This window comes from Apiospora aurea (assembly GCF_038362705.1).
Source record: "Apiospora aurea strain CBS 24483 chromosome Unknown utg000002l_segment0_segment0, whole genome shotgun sequence".
In the NCBI taxonomy this organism is placed as follows: domain Eukaryota; kingdom Fungi; phylum Ascomycota; class Sordariomycetes; order Amphisphaeriales; family Apiosporaceae; genus Apiospora; species Apiospora aurea.
Window position 1 is genome coordinate 1,670,856 of NW_027117389.1, and position 20,454 is coordinate 1,691,309.

The following is a 20,454-nucleotide window of genomic DNA, read 5'->3' on the forward strand; positions in this document are numbered from 1 at the left end:
ACTAATTATTACATCGGTAGAAGGTAAAAAGGGTATTAGAAATCATCTCCGCGCCATGATCCATTTCGAGATCCATGTTGTACAACCCCGTAGGTAGTGTTCTTACAATCCAGACCAAGTCGGTCTGTCTCTCTCTCTCTCTCCAGTTGATGCGACTACGATGATTTAGCAGAGGACGAGGAGGATGTCGCCGGTGGTCTTGCAAGTCTCCATGCGGGGCCACTCGCAGTCGGTCTGGCCGGGCTCGCAGTGGAGGACGGGGCAGGCGGTGTGGTGGCCGGGGCCCGGGAAGACGGCGGTGCGCTGGTAGGCGAGGAAAGGGTCGCCGTTGATGGCGCTGAGGTCGTAGTAGGCGATGCCGTTGGAGATGGTAGACTCGAGCTGGTAGGGGTGGAGCAGGTCCTCGTTGACGTCGCACTTGAGCGAGACGCCGACGTTGTCGTTGTTGGTCGACATGAAGGTGGCCTCGGTGCCGGAGGCGACCCGGCGCGTGGGCGTGAAGGTGCCGATGGCGGCGCCGCCCTCGGGACCCCGGGCCGAGGCGCAGAAGATGTCGAAGGGGCAGTTGTTCTGGAAGTCGTGGGTTAGTGACTGAGTGGGATGAAGGTGGAATACCCATGATGGTTCAAGGGATTGGTGTAGGACAGGAGGGAGAAGGGGTTGGTATACTAACCAGGACTTCGTTGACGCCTGCGAGAGCGCCGGTCGAGAGGGAGAGGACGCTGAAAGCGGTGATGATCATCTTGGTGGCGGACTGCATTTTGAGAGTAGGTTGGTGGTGGTGTGTGTGTAAGAGAAGGTGCCTTTTTGAGATGGTATATCGAAGGGAAGTGAGAAGAATGATGTGTGAGATGATGTGTAGATGAATGTCTAAGATGAATGTGTGAGATGCGATTGGTAGTTGAGTTGATGCTGTTCTTCCAATTCTACGCAAAGAGACGCGATCAACTACTCCTTATGTATGCTCTTGAGGCTAAGCATGCGTAGTATTGCGACTGACTGTTCTGAGTACGCGCTGAGGTTATTCTCATCTCAGGATTGCCTAGCTTCGTGTCTTAGTTCCGAGCGTGCATGAGGGCCGCTGTTGCCGTCGTCGGAGGTCTGTGGTGCGTCCGAGCCCACGGGCTGGGTCCATCTCAATTGTCCATCAGACGAGGGCCACAATCGTCCCGTAGATGCGCAAGGTTCTCCAAGCTCATCCTTGCGGCTTCCTTCCATCGGATGAGGCGCGTGTTCAGATGGACCAAGGAATGATGAATTGAAGAGGATGACGAGACTTCGATGTTGGCCATGATCATGAGTTGAGGCCTACACATCTACGCCTTATGAATGCCGGAGCGTTGTGAGACATTCAACTCAGCACGAGCCCCAGCCCCGGAGGTGTTTTCGGGAGAGACAGAGCTACCGAACTGAAGGATTCATCCGCACGAGCCACACGCTAGGTGTCTATTGGCAATCATAACTTAAGTAGCGACTGCTCGATATGACTAATTAGGTAATCTTATCTGTTTGTCTTCTAGCAATCCAACGACCAGTTGCAGGGAATGGTGTATTCCCAATGCTCATTGTCTTTGATCTGTAGATAATACCATCCAGACCATGCCATTTCTGGTACGTCATGTTGTCCTAGTCACATACGGATGTAGAGTCAGGTGTAATTAGAAGACAGCTTGTGCGCTTAGCATACAGACGCTTCGCCACCCAGTACATGAGCCAGGCCTCCTTCCTTCCACTGATGATCAGTACAACATTGAAATTTTGGCCTGCTTTTGTTCATCATTCCTATAGATTACCATCATTGCCATTCGGGTGATTGGGTACTTTTAATCATCGCATACAGCCCAACTAGTCACGTTTTTATGAGCACGTAAGCTGGCAAGCATGATGTCGTTGTCGTGCGCCCAATTGCAATATCGTGAGTGAGTGGCCATCGATCTAGCAAATTTGCCAAAGGCACCACTTGTTGATGCTTTGAACAAATATGTTTCCAATGATAACCGTTGAGCGTGACAAAATACTGCATCGAGCCTGTGCTCCCATGATTGACATGCACGATTCTCGGGCTTGTAGGATCTGACAGCTTGTGATGAAACAGACATAAAGACCCAGCAATCTAGAAAAGCGAATACTGTTGTCTGTGATTGCCATCGGGTGTGGCAATGGCAACCTGACTCAATATTCACCAGCAGCAATACCAGCCTTTGTGATATTTCTAGTATATGTCCAATCCTATCCGCGTGTTATAATACTGTTCTGACCAGCGCGAGATGTGGGAGTAATCAATGTTTTAATCTTGGGAAGATGTGTTTACAAGTAGGCCATCATGCTATAGCGGGGTGGCTGTAAGGCTCAGGTGCTTATAGAGTTACCAGTCTGTGTATAGATACTTATTATCCATTCCCTTCCAAGAAGCCCAAGGAATGCAATGTAACAGCAGGAAACCAGGCTACTAGGGCATGTTTCTACAGTTCCCGTTAAGCAAATTTTGCCCTCTCCTCTGCGAACAGAAATTTTCTATTCGGGGTCTTTCCACACCAACCCAACTTTTTCAGTGGCCACGCCAATAACACACGCAATCATTTTGTCATTGTGGTTGCTTCCGCATCGCAATTATTGGCAATCTAGCACTTAATATTGCATTTGTTGTGTTTACTGCTGTCGTACGTCTTCGCACTTGCAACCAGCTCTTGCTTTTGCAAAAACCCAAGCCAGGACACGTACGTAACTCCTTACCCACACGTATCCCAGGCAAACTCAAGTTCTTTTCATTCTAACACAGGTTGCTTCCTTCATTTAGGTACCACCACTCGCCATCATGGATGTGCGAGTATCCTCCCGCATTGATGAGTACAGCCGTGACACGGCTATAATCATCTGGTGGCTGCAATCGACCTCTTCCGAGAATGGATGGGTCGCACCGTCCAATGGTGAAATTGTCACCAGACAATTGAGGGAACAGGCTGATATCATTGTCAACGCAAGTGTTCGCATGCCTCTTTATGTCAAAAGGGCATTCTCCCGAGCACTCGCGCTTCGCAAGATATGCCAAGTCTGGTTCGAGGTCGGCAATCGAACGACACCCGAGAACATTGCTTCTCATAGGCATTTTATACAAGTCCTCGAGGACTGCTATATAGCCTTCGATTCAAAGGATTTCTTCGACAAAGAAACTTCAGATGAACAGGACGAAACTGTTTCTCTCAGGTCAGTAGCCCCAGGTTCCGATTCTTAGCATCCCATACTAACATGAATTGCTTTATAGTAATGCTTTTGCCGCGATGATGGTAGAATACCTTTCATCCTCCGACGAAGCTGCCGAAGGATCCAGTCGACCCGTCCCTACCTTGCCCCTGCCGCCCCCGACCCACGACGAGATGCCGCAATCGTACAACGCCATTTCCAAGGCTTACTACGAGGTAGATCCAAAATGGGACGTGGCATCTCTGATCGGGCAGTGTTCGATTGTGGCGTGTTTCCGGACGCATACGTGCAGCAGTTCCTTGCTCAGCAAGGCATCCGGCACATACCTTACCTCATCCCGGGGGGCCCTGTCTTCCTATTCGTCCCTGTAAATAAAGATGTAGATCTTCTTTATGAAGCTGACCCAGTCTTGCTTGGCATGCAAACCCTGCTGAACAAGGTCTCGACATCCACTTCAGGGGGTTCGCCCTTCAGTGAACTTTTTCATCGCCTAAGCAAGGGGGATATGGGCTACAGCCAGTTCTTGAGAAAGGCAGAACGGTTGGTCTTCGAAACTGCAGATGATGGAGTTGCACCAAAGCCGCATCCCAAGAGCAAAGGAAAGAAGGCCAAGGGTGGGAAGAAAGGAAAGGGCAAGGGCAAAAAGAAAAAGCCCAAGAAGCGCAGAAAGAGGTTGACGTTGGCGCAGAACCTGAACCAGTATCGACAGGCTCTGGAAGCGATGCTGGGCGAGACACGTCGTACCTGGTCAGCCCAGGAGGATTAGAAAGCGTCGAAAGAAGGATCTCTCTGGCTTCAGGTAGCGGATACGACGTCCCGTGACTCTAGTCAAAGACCTTTGGGGCGCATGTCCCTGCACATTATTGTCTCTCATCACCAGCACACTTCCGCTTCAACCGGAAGTACCGAGCCTCGCAAAGCAAGTCGCGCAAGTACGAAGAAGGGTTTATATAGGAATAGTTGTATATCTAGTAGAAACAATCCATCGTCTTTCTTTTTTCTTTAATTAGTAAATACAAGGTACCCCCAAAACGGAATTTCGAATATGTTAAACTAGAGAAAAAGTCACTCAGAAATGCAATTCCGAGTATAAAAAAGGCAGATCCGAAGTAGGAACATTATAAATGTAAGGAATTAGATGGACCTCAGCTGAAAACCTAGAAGAAAATGGGAAGTCTTGAGATATCTTTGACCTAGCATCAGCATTGAAACAGAGAACCTAAGAGTGTTGCCAGTCCAAGAGGAGCCTATATATACCGAATAAACCAGCTCAAGACGTTTCCTTTTTCTCTTACGGCAGTAAAAACAATCCGGCATCTCACCCAGACCTGGTCATGGCCACCCTCAGTCCCAGAGGCTAAGCTGTATAAGGCAACAGACATCGAATTTATCGAGTCGGCCAGTTTCCGCGAACTCGCGGACATCGACAAATTCCTAACGCAAGTCTGCATGGATATCTACCTTGTGGAGCTTCTGGGGAACGACTCGGCTGCTGATATGGAGGCGAGACGGCTCTGTCTCAACCCCCCTTCAGATGGCACTGAGGGGGTTTGGGATACTGGAGTGATTACTGTCGAAAGCGTATTCGCAGCAGTCATCTTCCTTGACTTTAAGGAAATCTTTACGCCTCCCAATCCCACTCTGAGACCCACGCAACGGGTAACGTTCGTGGATGTAAAGAAGCGGGTCTACCGAGATCGATCCTTCTATCCCTTCGAATCGTTGCCCAGCCAACAGGCCGAGGACAGAGAGGAGTTCACGTCAGGGAAGGTTCCGCGGTCCATGTACCATCAGTATATGGAGTCCAGGAACCTCGGCCATGTGGCTCGTACCTATGCCTTCATAGCCGAAACTCTGGATCTGATCCCGATGGATAGCCGGAGTGATTTTCTATACCTGGTTGACCCGATCCTGCTCGGTACCCATACGGCCATCCAGGGGCTGTCTGCGAAACCGAACCGAACGGCTTTGGGAGACTTGCTTTTGCGTCTCCAATATGACAAGATAAATTTCACCATTCTTATGAAAGAAGTGGATAAGTTGGCATTTCGCCAAGGACACGTCAAGAAGCCAGGAAAGAGTGGCAAGCAAAAGGGCAAGGGCAAGGCAAAAGGAAAGGGCAAGACAAAGAGCAAGAACAAGGCAACAAAAGTGAGACTCACGTTGCCTGAAGGTGTCATGAGGTATGCAGAGTCCATTGAGCGACTGTGCAAGGAGCTTACACCCGACACCTGATTCGGGGATTACGCGACATCTCCCGACTTGCCACACTTGCATGCCCAATACCGTCATCATGGCTGTGTTGGTTTATGGAAAACATGTACAATAGTTAGATTCAGATGCATACATCCTCGCTTGCTGAGAGCACACCTTGTCCACCAGTCTGAACAATCAACGTGTCTCGAGTCGCGTAACCGTTTCGGCCAATAAATGCCAGATGAGCTCCAGGAATGGCGTTCCGGAACGTGTAGAACATCGACGCCATGGTGATAGAATTCCTGTATTTCTGGTTGATCCAGTCAGAAAATCGAATACTTATTGGTTAGCTTACTTCAACGATGCAACACGCGACCTGGGCGTCGTATCGTAAACTCGTCATTAAGATGATCAATGTGAAGGCCTGTCTGTACCTGGGTGTTTGATCACGGAGTCGGCATCAAGTACAACGTCAACAGTACTAGGCTGTACCGCTTCTAGGGCACGTCCGTTCTAAACCGCCTTCGAGGCTCATTCGAAAAGAGGTCCCCGACTTAAGCCCATCTACTTCAATGCCACGTGGCAATGGAAACATTTAAAATTTGTGCTTGACAGCAACATTGCTTCGGTGTTTCACCGGCAGAATCATGACAGACTGGGCCACGGATGGGGAAGTAACTCATAAAGCTCAATGTATGAGACACTTTGAGATGAATATGTTCTGATTTGTAACTGAATACATCGGCTTCTCATCTTGCTGAGACCGCTAGGCACGCAGCTGGCGTGGACCTCCTCTAAAATCCCAACCTGAAGTGACCAAACTGTTCAAACATCGCCAGTGCCCCCTGTGCGAAAAACCAATTGGGGAAAATGTCATCTAAACGCCAATCCATGAAGCCAGAAGTGGTGATTGATCCTAGGGGCCGCCCTCGCTTAGTAAATCCCCCCAAAACGCCGTAGGAGAATAGGAAAAGAATCGGTAGGAGAAAATGCTGCAAGCTTATGATACGCTCTCTCTCTCTTTCTCTTCATTTGGTTCGTGTCGCGCGATCGTATCGGTCCAAGCGTTCAGCTGCCGCTTTCACGACACTTCTGCTCAGCGAAGCCGTGCTGCTCGAGCCCTCAGCGCCGCCATTGTCGCGCGCTGGTACAACTTCCCATCTACGCATACCGTCATCCATACCGGGCCACAGGTCTGTGGGGATGTACTCGGCCACTTCTTGCCGGAATGTGTCTCGCTGCCTCTGGTCCACTTCGATGAGCTTGTCGACGCTCTCCTTGGCCTTCCTCCACACCGACAGCACTTTCTCCTCGTGGGCACGGCGGCGGTCTGCTTCAAGAATGAGGTTATCGTAGGAGTGCGCATACGTCTCGTAGAAGGCACGCAGGCTGTCCATCTCTCTCATCTTCTCAGTGATACTTTGGTGCTCGTCTTGCCACCGGTCGCGATATTCCGATTCGGACGCAATGTAGCTCTGTAGTCTCGTGCCAATGTCTTCAAGAACGTGGAAGGCGCCAATGGTCGTCACGTAGGTATGCTTGATTTGATTAGTCTGCTCCTCAAGCCGCGCGAACTCGTCCTCCAAGGCCTGCAATCTGTCGTTGATCTCCTCGACGACACCGTAAACCTCGACTGCGTCTTGAACGACGACGTGGGGGATGTTGGCTCTTTCCTGGGCGGATATGCTGTCCAGTTCGGGCGCATGGGGGTCCTGGTCCGGGATGACACCAGAGATCGACACCGCATCGCGCCCGTCTTGTGATTGTGTCACCTCGGCAGCCCTCCTCCTGGCCAGAGCCACACCTCCCTCGGTTATTCGTACGGCAGTCACGCATAAGTCGAAGTGCTTGGTAAGCGAGGTTAATAGCTCGGCCATCTCGTGCGAATTGTCCATCATGGAAGCGAGGAGTTGTATGATTGGCTGTGTTGCCTCGGAGGCCGACGGGGAGAGAGGGGAGGAAGAGGCGGATATGATCTTGTTGAGTCCTCGAAGATCGTTTTCGAACCGAAGTAGGTCGCCGTCGAATGATGTCTGGGTGGCCTGGTGAAGATGGCAAGTTAGCAATTGATGTCCACAGGAACAGCCGCCTTGGCTTCTCGATGGCCGGAAGATGACGTACCTGCAAGGCGCCGATGTTCTCCTTAAGGGCGTTGCGCATGGTGTCAACCTGGTCTACATCAAGGAAATCTAGCAGACACTTCTTCTCCTCACCCTGTGGCCTAAAGGCACTTTCTACAGTTCGAGTACGGAGGACGTTCATCATCTCTTCGAGCCGGCCGTTTGTTGAGTCGAGGTGCTTGATGATCTGCTTGAACTCGCGCTTCCCGTTCTCGTATGTTCGGGTCAGGCCTTTGCGGACCTTAAGTAGCAGTCGGACTTGCAGGGTGATGCCGCGGCGAAGGAACTCGGCTTGCGCCCCCAGGATGACGGCTTCTTCGTGGGCTTGGCGCGCCGCTGTGACTAGCTCGTTGGCGCGGAGGACGAGGGACATGGACGAGAGGGAGCGTTTGGCCTCGAGCAGGTGGTGCACGAGCGTCTCGACCGGGATCGCATCGGCGCCCTCGAGATGGCCATGTTGGGATAATGACTGGGATTGACGGGCAGAAGACGAGGCTGTGGACGTTGGGGAAGCCATCTTGTAAATTGTAATACGCTACGGCTACGGGAGGAAGAGAGAGAGATAGGCGTATGTTGAAGGGGCCTGGAGGTAGCAGGGGAACCGACGATTGGCCGCCGGTCGCTACGTTGTCATCTCGGATGAAGTCATACTTTCTGAAGGATCGGTGGAAGGATAGGATTCGGAGAGAGAGGGAGGAGAAAGAAAGAAAGGAACCGAGTGAAGTTGCCTGAGCTCGCGGGAGGCTCAAGGTTAACGTCAAGCACACCAACAACAGCCTTGGATCGGCGAGAGCTCTAGCAAGGTCCTCGCCTGTAGGCCGTAGCCGGGGGAGCTGCAGCATATGCACCATAATGCACTGTAGCTGTAGCCTGCTGCTGTAGGGGTTCGCAGCCAATGAGGACGGTAAGGCGGATCGGGGGTAGCAAATGCCGATCCTGTGGGATCCACCCTTACGTACCTAAGATACGCTGATACGGGCGCGTCCAGGCACTGGCTGCACTGGCTGCACTGGCGGCGCTGGGACAATGGCCAGCCAAGGGCTTAACTCCGCCATGTGTCCGGGGAACTTTGGGGGGGACGCTGCCAATTAATTAGCGGAAGCCAAATAGCTGGGCGTTCTGGGCATGAAACGAATGGCATGGTGCAATAGGGGGAACCTTCTTGGGCTTGTCACAGCCAATGTTACAGGACCGGTAGAAAGCTGTTTTTTTTTCTCGAGATGACCCGGCTCATTAATCTAACATAATTACACGTCCATTTCATTACCCGCGCACGTATTGACCGAGAAGAAGAAAAGGAAGGCAGTGGATGCGAGGAAGCAAAAGCACCGTTGCTGCTAATCGCTTGAGAGGGTTCGCGCCGCGTGTTCGCCAGTGGGAACTTTACGGATCCCAACTGCCATGTCGTCTGACACCCCAGCCTCATTGGTTCCTGGTGGCATCAGACGCAAGCCAGTGCCCGACGCCCAAAAACGTCCCCCTTCGCCCGAGGCAGAGCTCTACGACGTATTGGATGATTATTACGATGAGCAGGACAGCAACCCGCCTCCGTACTCTTTGGTGGAGCAGCCACGTGAGCATCTGAGGTATCAGGCCCAAAACCAAGGGGATACACAACACCAGGCCCAGGAGCGGCCCAGGTTACCCCCTAAGGCGGCGACAACACCGTTGGTAATCCCAACCGGCGGCCACCATTTCCCACCTCCTCCGCCAACACCGGCATTCCCACCGCCCACATCAGGCATACCTCAGTACAATCCGACGACAACACCATCGATCAGTCCGAGTGGTTATCAATTCCCACCCCCTCCACCGCCTCCAGGACCCCCAGGACCCCCAACGCCAACGGGGCACTCACCCATTCCCAGTTACAATCCGGCGACAACACCTTGGGCGATTCCCCCACCCCCACCACTTTTAACGCCAACATCGGCCGGGACGCCGCCACCGGGCATACTTCACTCCAAGACATCAACAAGCTCTTTTGGAACACCTTCAGATTATGGCTTCCCAGCACCGCCCACGCCAACATCGGCTGACTCGACGCCGACATCAGCAGCAACAACAACGCCAGGCAAATCCTTCTGGCAGACAGGTGTCGACGAGATTATCTACTTTGCTGGCGGCCTCGTCTCCACCCCGTCGGAATCCACCAAGCACTACACCATAATGCGGAACTCCTCGGCGCTCGTGTACTACCGCGGACCCAGCACCAGCGTGACCATCACCATCTTCTCTGACAGCCCTCTACCGGAGGGCCGGGCGCTTTGGCTGCAGCGCAAGGGCTACTCGGGCGACATGGGCATGAACTTTAGCACTCTATTCGGGTCCGGGTCCAACTGGATCGACGTGACGCCCACCACGGAAGCCTTACCCTCGGACCTGCCCGGGACGGACGAGAGGGCCTGGCAGCGTGACACCAACAAGTTCTACAAGAAGGCCAACAAGGACAAGCACCTGGCCAAACACGTAGCGCGCGAGACCTGCGTCGTCCGCATCCCCGCCATCGCCTCGGACGGCTACCTCCGCCTCCTGCTATGTACCGGCGACCGCAAGAAGGTCCTCTGCCCCAGCCCCGTCTTCCGCGTCGCGAGCACGTCCAGCGACGTCAGCGTCATGCGCGGCGCCAGCCTGTCCACCATGCCGCTCGAGATGGGACTCAAGGCGGCCTCCGTGGTCGGCAACGCCGTCGTCAACAAGTATGTCGGCCCCGCCAAGATGCTGGTCGGCGACCGTGTACAGAAAGCCACGAACAAAGTAACGAACCATGGCATGGTCACTTCCAGAGCCGAGCACGTCGCTTACGTCAAGTCGGGCCTCAAGGACAAGTTCAATTCTCTCGAATCAAATTATGATGGCGCGCGCGACGTCTCATATGCGCCTCTGCATGAGCAGGTCCTCTTCGACCAGGATGCGGAAGTGCTAGGGCCAGAGTCGGGTCCAGAGAGTCCCTTCCCCATCAAGATCAATGGCACAGTTACCAGAAGTACTGGTCAAGGCCAGGCTCAAATGGGCATTCCCACAGCGAATTTGACTGGTGTCTCGGACGACTTGCTCATGCGGCTGAGCGGCATTTACATTGGTTGGGCAAGCGTTCAGCCGGGCGTTGGACACGTCGGCGTATCTTATGACTGGCACGAAGCGATCATCATGGTCGGGCCTTGCCCCTACGCAGCCCCACGAGTCGTTCAGAGCAACGTAGCCACCGTGCATATGATCCACGATTTCAGCTCGTCGACCTTCTTCGATTCTAGCTTAAAAGTCATCATCATGGCTTATATGCGCCCGGTCCCGGCGCTGAATCGCACAAGGTCGCCGCCAGAGCTTCTATCATCGATTTCAAAAGACGTCAACATCGCCCTCGCGAGTCTCAGCCGCGAGCACTGGGGGCCACACACGACCCTTTCAAGGCTCCGGACGGCCAAGAGCGAGAGAAACATGGGAGACAGATACGTCGAGACACGGGCACAGCTCCAGAAACGCGTCGACAGCGTCCCGCTCCATTGGGCTGGGGTCCGATCCACAGGGGCGGAGGCGCGAGATCAGGTCCATGGAAAGGGTGGTCTCTATGTAAGGCGCTGACCGAGAGGCTTCTCGAGGGCTTAATGCCCATCCATCCATCCACCAACGGCGAAGACGACCCTCGAATATACATGCAGTTGCCACCCGGCGTGGCTTTCAGCACAATATAATCACTGTACCATATCTATATAATAGACTACATCAACATCTAATCGAATCTACTACTACGGTCTATCCAACTTCCAAGTGTGCCATTGGTTTATTTCCGGCTCAACTGCAGTCAATGGAGCAAGAGTTGGCAGGACATGAGCATAATTGGGTCTTAAACCACCTCATTCACCGGGGAACGAAGGGACTCGTGGCCCTCCCAATCAGCCCCGTACCAAACTATCGTACACCCCCATCACCTTAACCTGAGAACTGCCGTCGCCCAGCCTAGTCTATTGACCCTCGAGTGGTTGGCGATGTCGAGAAGGTATCAGTCTTGTTTCAACTCGCCAATAGGCTCAAATTCTGCAGACGCCCAAGTACTGATCATCGAACTGGTCACTCGTGTATGATATTTCATTTGGGAAGTTTTCCCCTTTACATTTTTCGTCGCCCTCCACAAATACGAGAATGAAGGTTTCCAACGCCCAGCCACCCAGCCACCCACTATCTGCCGTGATCGTGAGGACCCGACAGGTCAACCTGTCGATACGGCTTTCTTTCATAGTGATATTACATTATTCTGTCTATGACCCTCCTGTCAACGAATGTATAACTACATAGCACAATATTCATGTTACAACTCAATTTTCTCACCATTGTTCAGCGTATTTGATTTCTAAGTAGGTATGTAGCTGTAGTCCATGACGGGGCACCCGAGCAAGTTAATATCAGCCATTGTTCTCAACCAACAGCACCACAGACTCAACCTGGACATTGACCCGAACTTCACCTCTCGCAATAAATCACAACATGTCTGCCTAGCAAGCCGAAATGTACACGGCCCGGCTGTACGCGGGCTATTTAGAGTTCAAAACTCGACTCAACGTGCCTGGGAAAAACTATTTAAACCCGTCCCCCTCCCCTTCTCTCTTCCCATTCTTTCTTTCCTAACAATCTTTCATTCACTTCTCATTTATTCTACTCTCTCTTCTCTTCCCACACCCTCCCACCGCCCAACACGACCGGGCCTCTCGACACATTGCTTTTTCAAAGTAAGTCTCACTACTTGGTATGTTACATCCCCTCTCTCCCTCCCCCCCCCTCTCTCTCTCTCTCTCCTCCTTTCCCTCTCTCCTCCTTTCCCTCTCTATTCCTCTCCCTCTCTCTTCCTTTCCCTTTCCCTTTCCCTCTCACCTCCCTTCCTTCCGTCCGGGCTCAATGACATAAAACTTTTGGGGACTTCTGGGGCTTAAACCATGGTCATCAAGACCCACTCGTGTCGGCGCCGGACTACACATGAAGTTCAGGATCTCCTCGCAAGTTCGCGCAAAGTAGCCTGTGTAGGCAGCTGCTTTCGCAACTTCGGGGTTTGACTGGCTTCGCTGTCCCGTTGAGTGAGGGCTCCGCTCGAGACTCGCAACGGGGCGCACGAACCATTCACGAGCGACCCAGGGCTCTATATCGGCCTTCCCAAAAGTTTTATGCAGCATTATTCGATATCCAGGGTAAGGGGGGATTACACTTGTTTTCCTCCCTTCCCCTCTTCCCCTCCCCCCTTCCTTCCTTCCACCAGTCCAAGCCCTATGGCTCTCAACTGGTGGCTGTCCGCGATTGACATGAAACTAGTTCGGCCTTTTCCATTCCCATCTTTCCGGACGAATGGTTTCCCCATCCAGCGGCACGGTTTATCCATCCTTCAAGGCAAGTGCCTCTCTCATACATCAGGAACGTCTCCCTGTCATGACTCCAGACAAGTGTCTTTTCCTTTACCGGTCCAAGCTCCATGGCTCGTAAACTGTGAGCTGTCCGCAACGACACGAAACTAATATGACTTCCCGCTTTGGCTCGACATCACTCCAGACCAAGTGTCGCTTCTATCTTCGGGCCATCATCACTTTCATCAGTCGAGACCAGCGTCCAGGGAAATATACATTACTGATCTTCATTGATTTCTACTTCATTTACGTATCACCACTCATCGTCTCAGGCACCAGGTTCACTCCTCCTCCTCCTCCCCCTCCCCACGGCGACTCCACTGGTGCACCAATCCCTGGCTGGTCCGGTGCTTCTCCTGGTACAGCATGTCCGTCATGTGCTTGTACAGCCAAGGGTTGGCCCCGTGGTAATTGATGCTGTGGTCGCTGTCCGTGAACGACTGCCAGTCCATCTTCTGGGGGCTGATGCCCGCGCCAACCAACAGGTCAATCAGGGCCGCCGAGTTCTGGTAGTGGACATTGTCGTCGCCCGTGCCGTGGTAGATGGCGAAGCGGCCCGCAATGTTTCTGAATCCATCGGATTTCCGCACCGCCGTCTCGTTATACCCTGCCTCATTGGATACCGGCACCTTCATGTATCGTTCCGTGTACATGCTGTCGTAGAATCGCCAATCGGTGACGGGCGCGACGATGAGGGCGTGACTGAAGACGCCGCTGTCGGCCTCAATCACCTTGGACGATAGGTACCCGCCAAATGACCAGCCCTGGATGCCGATCTTGGACGCGTCGATGTATGGTCGGGACTCCGCCAACTGCTGTGCCACCCAGATCTGGTCTTGGGCCTCGAATCTGCCAAGATGGGATGTTACCGTTGATCGAAACTCTCGTCCCTTGTAACCAGTGCCTCGCCCGTCTACAGTATACGTAATGTATTCGAGCTCCGGATCTGACGTGATGTAGGCCTTCCAATCAAGGTCCTTGAAGGATTTGGAGACTTCCTGAGCGCCCGGGCCGCCGTACGGAATGAACAGCACCGGGTAGGACTTCGAAGGGTCAAACTTTGGTGGTAAACGCTCCATCACGTTGAAACTGAAGCCCGATGGATGATCGAGGCTGAAGTACGTGATGTTGGGCAGATTGTAGCCCTGGAGCTTTGTGAGGAGCGCTTCGTTCGAGGTGATGACGCGAATGGGTTCTGTGCTGTTGATCGAGTATAGCTCCTGGTACGGAACGTCAGGTCCCTGGTAACTGAGGATGTAGTAGCCCCCAGCCGACGAGAATGAAGCGGACCAGACGGCCGGAACACTGTCATCAACAAGTGGCTTCTTGTCCAGAGTCGCATAGGAGACAGAGTACAAATGACGTTCGGTGCTGTGCTTCTCCGTCGAAGTGTAGTAGATGAGCTCCCTGGCAGTATCGACCTTGATGATTGAAACGACTTCCCATTTGCCACTCGTCACAGCGATACCGTCGGCCCCCTCAGTGGGGTACAAGTAGATGTGCTGCCAGCCAGACTCGTCAGAAACATCGAGGTACCAGTTGCCAGTGCCGTTGATCTCGCCGACGTATTGCATGAGCAAAGTGTTCTCCAGCCAGCCATCTGTTCCATCCCGCTCTCGAATGACAACTGATTCTAGGTTGTCAAACGGTGCCGCAATAGCCACTTTCACATGCTTTGACTGGTCCTGGACGCGGTTGAAGGCGCGGTATACCAGGGTGTCGTGGGTATCAGTCAGCCAAGCCACCTCTCCAATGACCAAGTCTTCGGGCTCGTATGCGGTTATCTCCACGGGTTGCGTCTTGCCAGTTCTGACGTCGAGTAGTGTCAAACTAACCGTCGGGTTCTTGGTGCCAACCTTGGGGTAACGCAATTCCAGTTCTGCTGGGTAGCTGGGCGCAATGGGCTGGCCATCCATGTAGTATGGGATGGTGAATGTCTCGACTCCTGTCTCATTGAAACTCAGGAATGCAACGGCCAATCCATCGGGCGAGAACCAGAGTGACTTCCTGTCGCCGAAGATTTCTTCCTCATAGACCCAGTCGGGCACGGCGTGGAATAGGTCGGGGCTACCATCTTGTGTAATCTGCGTCACGGTGCCATTGGTGTTCACAAACAGGTTGTTTCCCCGCACAAAAGCAACGGTCTCTCCGACAGGCGCAAACTCGGCATACTGGATGTCGCCATCTTGGTCGGCAACGAGAGGCACAATCTCGCCCGAATCGACGTTGAGAACTGAGTAGTCTGCGAAGAAGGAATGACGGTACTGCTTCTTGTAGTTGGTGGAGAACATGACTTTCTTCAAGTCCGGGCGAATAGTATAATCATGCACACCTTTTGGGATGACGTCGGCAGCGACAAACGTGGAGCTCTCGCCAGTGATGAAATTCTCCAGAATCAGAGCGCCCGAGTCGTCTCGGTAGATGAATTGACCATCCTCGCCGCCGCTCAGCCACTCGATCGATTGAGAGCTGGCCCGGAACGCAGGCGACACCACGGTCTCGTTGAAAGTGAGTAGCCTGTCGCCATTGCCGAGAGGCTGGTGAGGTTGCCGCGGGGGATCAATGGCCAGCGTTGCACCAAATATGGCGGAGCCCACCAGAAGGAGACTGGGGAGTGAGGGGATCTTCATCTCCGCAGATTACTGCCGTGACATCAGGACTTGAAGGGCGAGGATGGGGGGTTGGGAGGGCAAAGCAACAGCAATGGATGGGCAGCACATCTTTTTATCTAGAACATTTTGATCCCATGTACTTTAATCAGCTGGCCCCATCTCCGAGACAATTGCCCGCGGCGACTCGCACTTTCCGAATGTCGTGATGGGGTCCGACATTGCACAAGAAACCAAGAGCCGGTAGAGGCTTGGCTGCAGCTTATCGTCCAATCCGTGGCCTCAATTGCTACTAATCGTTCGGGCGCGGCAAGCAGGGTTGTAGAGCCACCTACCAATTCCGGAAGGCGCAATCAGATTGTCTTCTTTAGCGACATATGCGTGGATGGAGTCGGTGGATTGAAGTGCTGCGCTGGAGGCACATGCGATTGACGATTGATCGGAGTTTAACCACCTGCACCTGGGCAATTTCCAATGTTGACCCTGGGCGTTGACGGCTTAGCGCATGTTTAGCGGCCATGTGCCTGAAAGGTCCGCTAACGCTTAGAGAGCAGTGAACCCCGCGAGGCCAAACGGATCAACCCACCGCTGCCTAGGGCGTTTTAGGCCGCCACTTTTGATGGTCCACGGCATGCATCGCACGTGTGAGCCCTTCTCTTCCTGGTCCTCTACTTTAGGTATGAGAGTACCTTTCGCAGCCCAACAAAAGGGATGTTCTCAACATGTAAGTCCCATACCAGGCCGTAATCTGTCTTCACTTTCCGAAGTGCCACCTCCGTATCCGTTGGTAAGCCGGCGCCGAATTTGAGGAACACATTCAGACCATCAATGCGGTCCCCTTTCAGTGCCCAAAGATCACGGCGGTAGGCACATTCCCAAGCAACACGCTTGCCACGGGCCCGAGTAACGATACTCCAGCCTAGTTCATCATCGGCAGGGCGAGCCGCAAGGCCTTTGTTGCCAATGAGCTCCTCTGGAGTAAACCGCCACTCGGCTCTCCCAATCGGTGTTGCCAAAGGCTCTATGGCGCCGGACGCAGCGAGGAACACTACTGGATTGAAATCAAAATCGAAACAGAGCTTGACTTGTCTGACCTTTTTCCCTTGTTTGGAAATGTCGATTGTCGCGATCCAGCCTTGGCTTACTAAACCGTTCGGTATAGTTATCATACGCTGGCCTCATCCCAAACCATTCCATGGGGCCCGTGGAATTGGAACGTAGGCACCCCTTTGGCGTTATGTTCAAGCAGTGTATCACAGAGTCGAAACCCAAGCTTCTGCGCTACGGTCGAATATCGAATTGTCGTCTTCGGCTGCCGTACATAAACTGATATATCTCGGGAATCGGAGTCCAACCACGGCCTTCCCCAGTTTGGTGGTGGTCTAATGTTATTCTTGATATCGTCTCCGCCCACATGGATCCTGGCGTATTGGTCATCCTCGTCAAGGCGACGTAGGAATATTGCGCTCATGTTGTCCTCGCCTGCAACTGGACTCGGTATCGAGGCTAGATCATTACAATGGATTCGGGCCAGATAGATATCCATCGTCCAAGGTGTAAGGTGAAGAGTGATCTCTACGCCCCTGTTCGTCAACCTGTACGAGCTGTGACCCTTTCTCGGGCGAACGGTTCTCACATGCCCACACGCTGCGAAGTCCTTCGGCATCCTTGCCAGTAGGCCCCCATGATGGTCGCTCATGCTGGTCCAAGCAAAGATGGAATGATCATCTGAAGTTTTGATGATTTCTTCTTGGAGACGTAGAAAAGCGTTTTCGCGTTCGCCATAGAGCATCGGCAGGCTGACGCTGAATAAGCCAAAGAGACTGTAGGCACGATCCTCGATTACTGCCCTTTTACGGCCAGCAGCCCAAGACATGCGTTCGGCAATGGAGAAGTCTTCAAGGCGTGCTTCGTTCCCTAGAAGTTTGATGCTGATGCCGGTCCTTTCGTGGATTTGTTGTTTCAAACCATGTTTGTCCCCGATGTAGCGCCAGTTCTTGTCATAGAATTTGATGGTCTTGGGGGCCACAAGCTCTTGAAGCGTCCAGGCTCTCTCAAACCATTCGTCTTGCCCAATTTCAACCTTAGACGGCGGCATAAGGTCCAAATCGGTGTCTTTGAGGTAAACATAGCACTCAGCCGACTCTTCGTACCATGTATACATGCTGTTGATCGACTCCTGCAGTTCGGCGCTGCTGCTTTTATCGATGCAGCACGTGTCAAGCCACACAGAGCGCAGGTTCTCTTGTTTGGCGAGTCCGCAAGTCTGAATAATCTTGAAGTACCCTTTCTTGTCTCGAGCATTGCCTGGGTGGGAGAGCTCGTTATATTTCACTTCATCCTCTTCACGAAGCCATCCGTGAGACAGGATTCCATACTTCGACTTCCCACCCTCTTGGAAAGCCGTATTCTCTTCTTCCCATAATTGCGCCACATTGGCGAATTGGAAGGTATCGACGTCCATCAATCTCAGACGCATGTTGCGGGTGGGCAGACGAGTCCCTTTTGCCGTCCGGGGCAATGGCTGGTCTCATGTGGCAATGGCCCGTGCCAATCATACAAAACAAGTAGAGACGACGGCAGATTTAGCACAAAGCTGTTAAGAATACACCCTTTGAAGAAACAGAATATATATTGTCGAGAGTGAAGGCAGCAAACAAGCAAGGAAAGTCAGTAGGAGGAATGGAGAATGTCTTAACCCGGAAATGCCATGCCGAACAGCCTGCCGGTGACCGTTGATTGACACAAGCTGGGGGCCAAACTACCACGATGAGCTTAGTGCTGACGGGGCTCTTCTCTAATAAGGGAGCATTGTGCTTCGTATATTAGCCGATGATGCCACCAGTGTTGGAACTGTGTAACTCCAGATGTCGGGATCAACCATCATTTGTCTAGGGCTGGGTTGAAGGGTACCTGCATTCCAACACTTCTGTTCCTGCCGATAACATTGACAGACCTGTCGTATAAACACTCACAGTACATCCAGATTCGCAACCGAACTCACACTCCGCTTCCCAACCTTAACCAGCCAAGATGGGTTCAAAGTCAAGCATGCTGGCTCGCGGCCTTCACGCGCTCCTCGTTGTCCTTGCCATCGGCTTGATCATCTGCTACAGTGTAGCGAGCAACCTCTCGAGCGGGCCCATCGAATTTGTTCGAATCGAGGTGAAAATCCAGATGCTCGCCTCGGAGATCATCTGTGTACGTTCCTCGAACAGCTCGTGCTGGGGATCCTGTCAACCAAACATGTCAACAGATGATGATCGCTAACTTCACAAACCCCAAAAAGGCCGCCTTCAGTTTCGTCTGGTTCTGCCTGCTCTTCGTCTCGTCCTTCAACGGCTTCTCGCACCATGGACCCCTCCCACGGGTCATGGTCGCCGCCGTTTCCGTCCTGGTCGATATGCTGCTCTTCTTGTACACATCGTGGATTCTGGCCTACGCCTCCTCCTACTACTTCATGGCCAAAGGGTTGGAGACTCCGCTGTCTCCCTCCAGAAGCAGCGGCATCAGAAGCAGCGATACCTCCCCTGGTCAGCCTTACTGCTACGACGGCGGCGGTACCACCTCCGAATTCAATTACGTCGAAAGTTCGAAGCCGTACCTGGCCGCCATCGTGATGACTGCCATATTCGAGTAAGCTCTGCCGCTGCACTAAAAAGCCTTCCATCGATAAGGGTCCTTGCGGGAAAACGGATAGATATGCTGACCTAAATTTGTTTTTAGCTTCTTCCTCCTCTGTGACCTCGGCGTCACTTTCATGCGCATGCTCTCCGCTGCCCACGAGGAGTCTACCAGTGCCCCTGTTGAGAAGTACGCAGATGGTCACACCAAAGGTCATGCTTAGAGAGGTGGAAGGTGGAACTTGCGGTCATGTTTGACTTGTTTCACGTGTGATTTCACGAGGATGGAGTGGCGTCTTCGGCTTCATGATATCACCAAAGCCGACTATGTGGAAGGATTTACCGTCTGTCTAAGTCCTAGGTTCTTGCGTACGCATCTAGTCGCCAAGGCTTCAAGTTCCTTTCTTGACACAACAGTTCAATCCACGAATGAATGCTTCCCACTCCGGCACATGGTTGTTGGTGATTTCTCATTGCAACAAACCAGGCCATGACCTAAGTGTGCAGCACATCTTGTAGCCTAGAGCAATGGAACCATTTCTCTTTTGGGGCTCATATTGTTTCTCCCGTTGGCACTTTATGCCTTGCTTGGTGACTGTAACAGCAATGTTACAACGTAAATGGTATTTCAACGGAGTCTTCAGTTCGAAAGCGTTTTCAGTTATTAGCATGCGCAATATATAATGTAAGAGAAAACGGCATTCTGAGCATAATGCCGGCCATTATGATCCATGATACATTAAACAGCGCCTCGCGTTGTTGCACCGTACATTCCAACACTCAACCATAGTTGGCGTTGGCTTTATCATGAAACGGATCACTGATGAAATACTATCTCGATCTGAGGTTCTTTTCTTTTCTCCCTGTTTATTGCTCGGTATACATTACTAACCTACCGTACCGAAGTGTTGCGCCTGAGCGGCTGATCGGCACCGACAGCTGAGGTCAAAAAGTCCGCCGAGTCTGCCGAGCCCTCGGCCCCAAGCCCACAAGACCAACCGGCCGGGTTGGCGAACAGTAGATCGGGAAGGTAACACCAAGTCTTGATTTCGGCCAAGAACGAATCGATAAAGCGACTCCACATTCCGAAGGTGAGTAAGACTCACGCTGCAAAGATGCGAGCGCTGATTTATGGGATGCCCAAAGGCTTGGCAGGCTTCAGGGATGCCAGATAGCAGCTCGCCTGCCGCAGCAAACCCCGAGTGTTGGTTAGCAGACAATCCTGTCAGCTCCTTGGTGCTGATTATGCCGAGGCGTCAATGCTCTAGTGTTATCTTTACAAAAATCCAGGGGCGAACTTGGGTTAGCACGCAAAGTA

General features: G+C 52.6%; 8 protein-coding genes across 8 annotated transcripts; 3 read left to right on the top strand and 5 right to left on the bottom strand.

The window, feature by feature from the left end:
* Window positions 1-165: 165 nt before the first annotated feature.
* Window positions 166-760, bottom strand: PG986_002915 (antigenic thaumatin domain protein; the record flags this gene model as incomplete). Its single annotated transcript, XM_066839137.1, has 2 exons — window positions 166-570; window positions 674-760. 2 exons carry the CDS (start codon window positions 758-760, stop codon window positions 166-168), a joined length of 492 nt encoding a protein of 163 aa, XP_066704201.1.
* A 2,055-nt stretch (window positions 761-2,815) lies between these two features.
* Window positions 2,816-5,436, top strand: PG986_002916 (uncharacterized protein; the record flags this gene model as incomplete). The annotated part of the gene is made up of 4 exons (XM_066839138.1): window positions 2,816-3,204; window positions 3,263-3,416; window positions 3,497-3,941; window positions 4,580-5,436. 4 exons carry the CDS (start codon window positions 2,816-2,818, stop codon window positions 5,434-5,436), a joined length of 1,845 nt encoding a protein of 614 aa, XP_066704202.1.
* A 989-nt stretch (window positions 5,437-6,425) lies between these two features.
* Window positions 6,426-8,034, bottom strand: PG986_002917 (autophagy-related protein 17; the record flags this gene model as incomplete). Its single annotated transcript, XM_066839139.1, has 2 exons — window positions 6,426-7,439; window positions 7,519-8,034. The coding sequence occupies 2 exons, from the start codon at window positions 8,032-8,034 to the stop codon at window positions 6,426-6,428; spliced, it is 1,530 nt and encodes a 509-aa protein (XP_066704203.1).
* Window positions 8,035-8,918: 884 nt separating this feature from the next.
* Window positions 8,919-9,556, top strand: PG986_002918 (uncharacterized protein; the record flags this gene model as incomplete). Its single annotated transcript, XM_066839140.1, has 2 exons — window positions 8,919-9,188; window positions 9,386-9,556. 2 exons carry the CDS (start codon window positions 8,919-8,921, stop codon window positions 9,554-9,556), a joined length of 441 nt encoding a protein of 146 aa, XP_066704204.1.
* Window positions 9,557-9,686: 130 nt separating this feature from the next.
* On the top strand, window positions 9,687-11,099 carry PG986_002919 (uncharacterized protein; the record flags this gene model as incomplete). The annotated part of the gene is made up of 1 exon (XM_066839141.1): window positions 9,687-11,099. The coding sequence occupies one exon, from the start codon at window positions 9,687-9,689 to the stop codon at window positions 11,097-11,099; it is 1,413 nt and encodes a 470-aa protein (XP_066704205.1).
* Window positions 11,100-13,185: 2,086 nt separating this feature from the next.
* PG986_002920 (uncharacterized protein) lies at window positions 13,186-15,534 on the bottom strand (the record flags this gene model as incomplete). The annotated part of the gene is made up of 1 exon (XM_066839142.1): window positions 13,186-15,534. The coding sequence occupies one exon, from the start codon at window positions 15,532-15,534 to the stop codon at window positions 13,186-13,188; it is 2,349 nt and encodes a 782-aa protein (XP_066704206.1).
* Window positions 15,535-17,103: 1,569 nt separating this feature from the next.
* PG986_002921 (HET-domain-containing protein) lies at window positions 17,104-17,992 on the bottom strand (the record flags this gene model as incomplete). The annotated part of the gene is made up of 2 exons (XM_066839143.1): window positions 17,104-17,117; window positions 17,158-17,992. The coding sequence occupies 2 exons, from the start codon at window positions 17,990-17,992 to the stop codon at window positions 17,104-17,106; spliced, it is 849 nt and encodes a 282-aa protein (XP_066704207.1).
* Window positions 17,993-18,558: 566 nt separating this feature from the next.
* On the bottom strand, window positions 18,559-20,220 carry PG986_002922 (uncharacterized protein; the record flags this gene model as incomplete). The annotated part of the gene is made up of 3 exons (XM_066839144.1): window positions 18,559-18,737; window positions 18,790-19,316; window positions 20,033-20,220. 3 exons carry the CDS (start codon window positions 20,218-20,220, stop codon window positions 18,559-18,561), a joined length of 894 nt encoding a protein of 297 aa, XP_066704208.1.
* Between the last annotated feature and the right edge of the window lie 234 nt (window positions 20,221-20,454).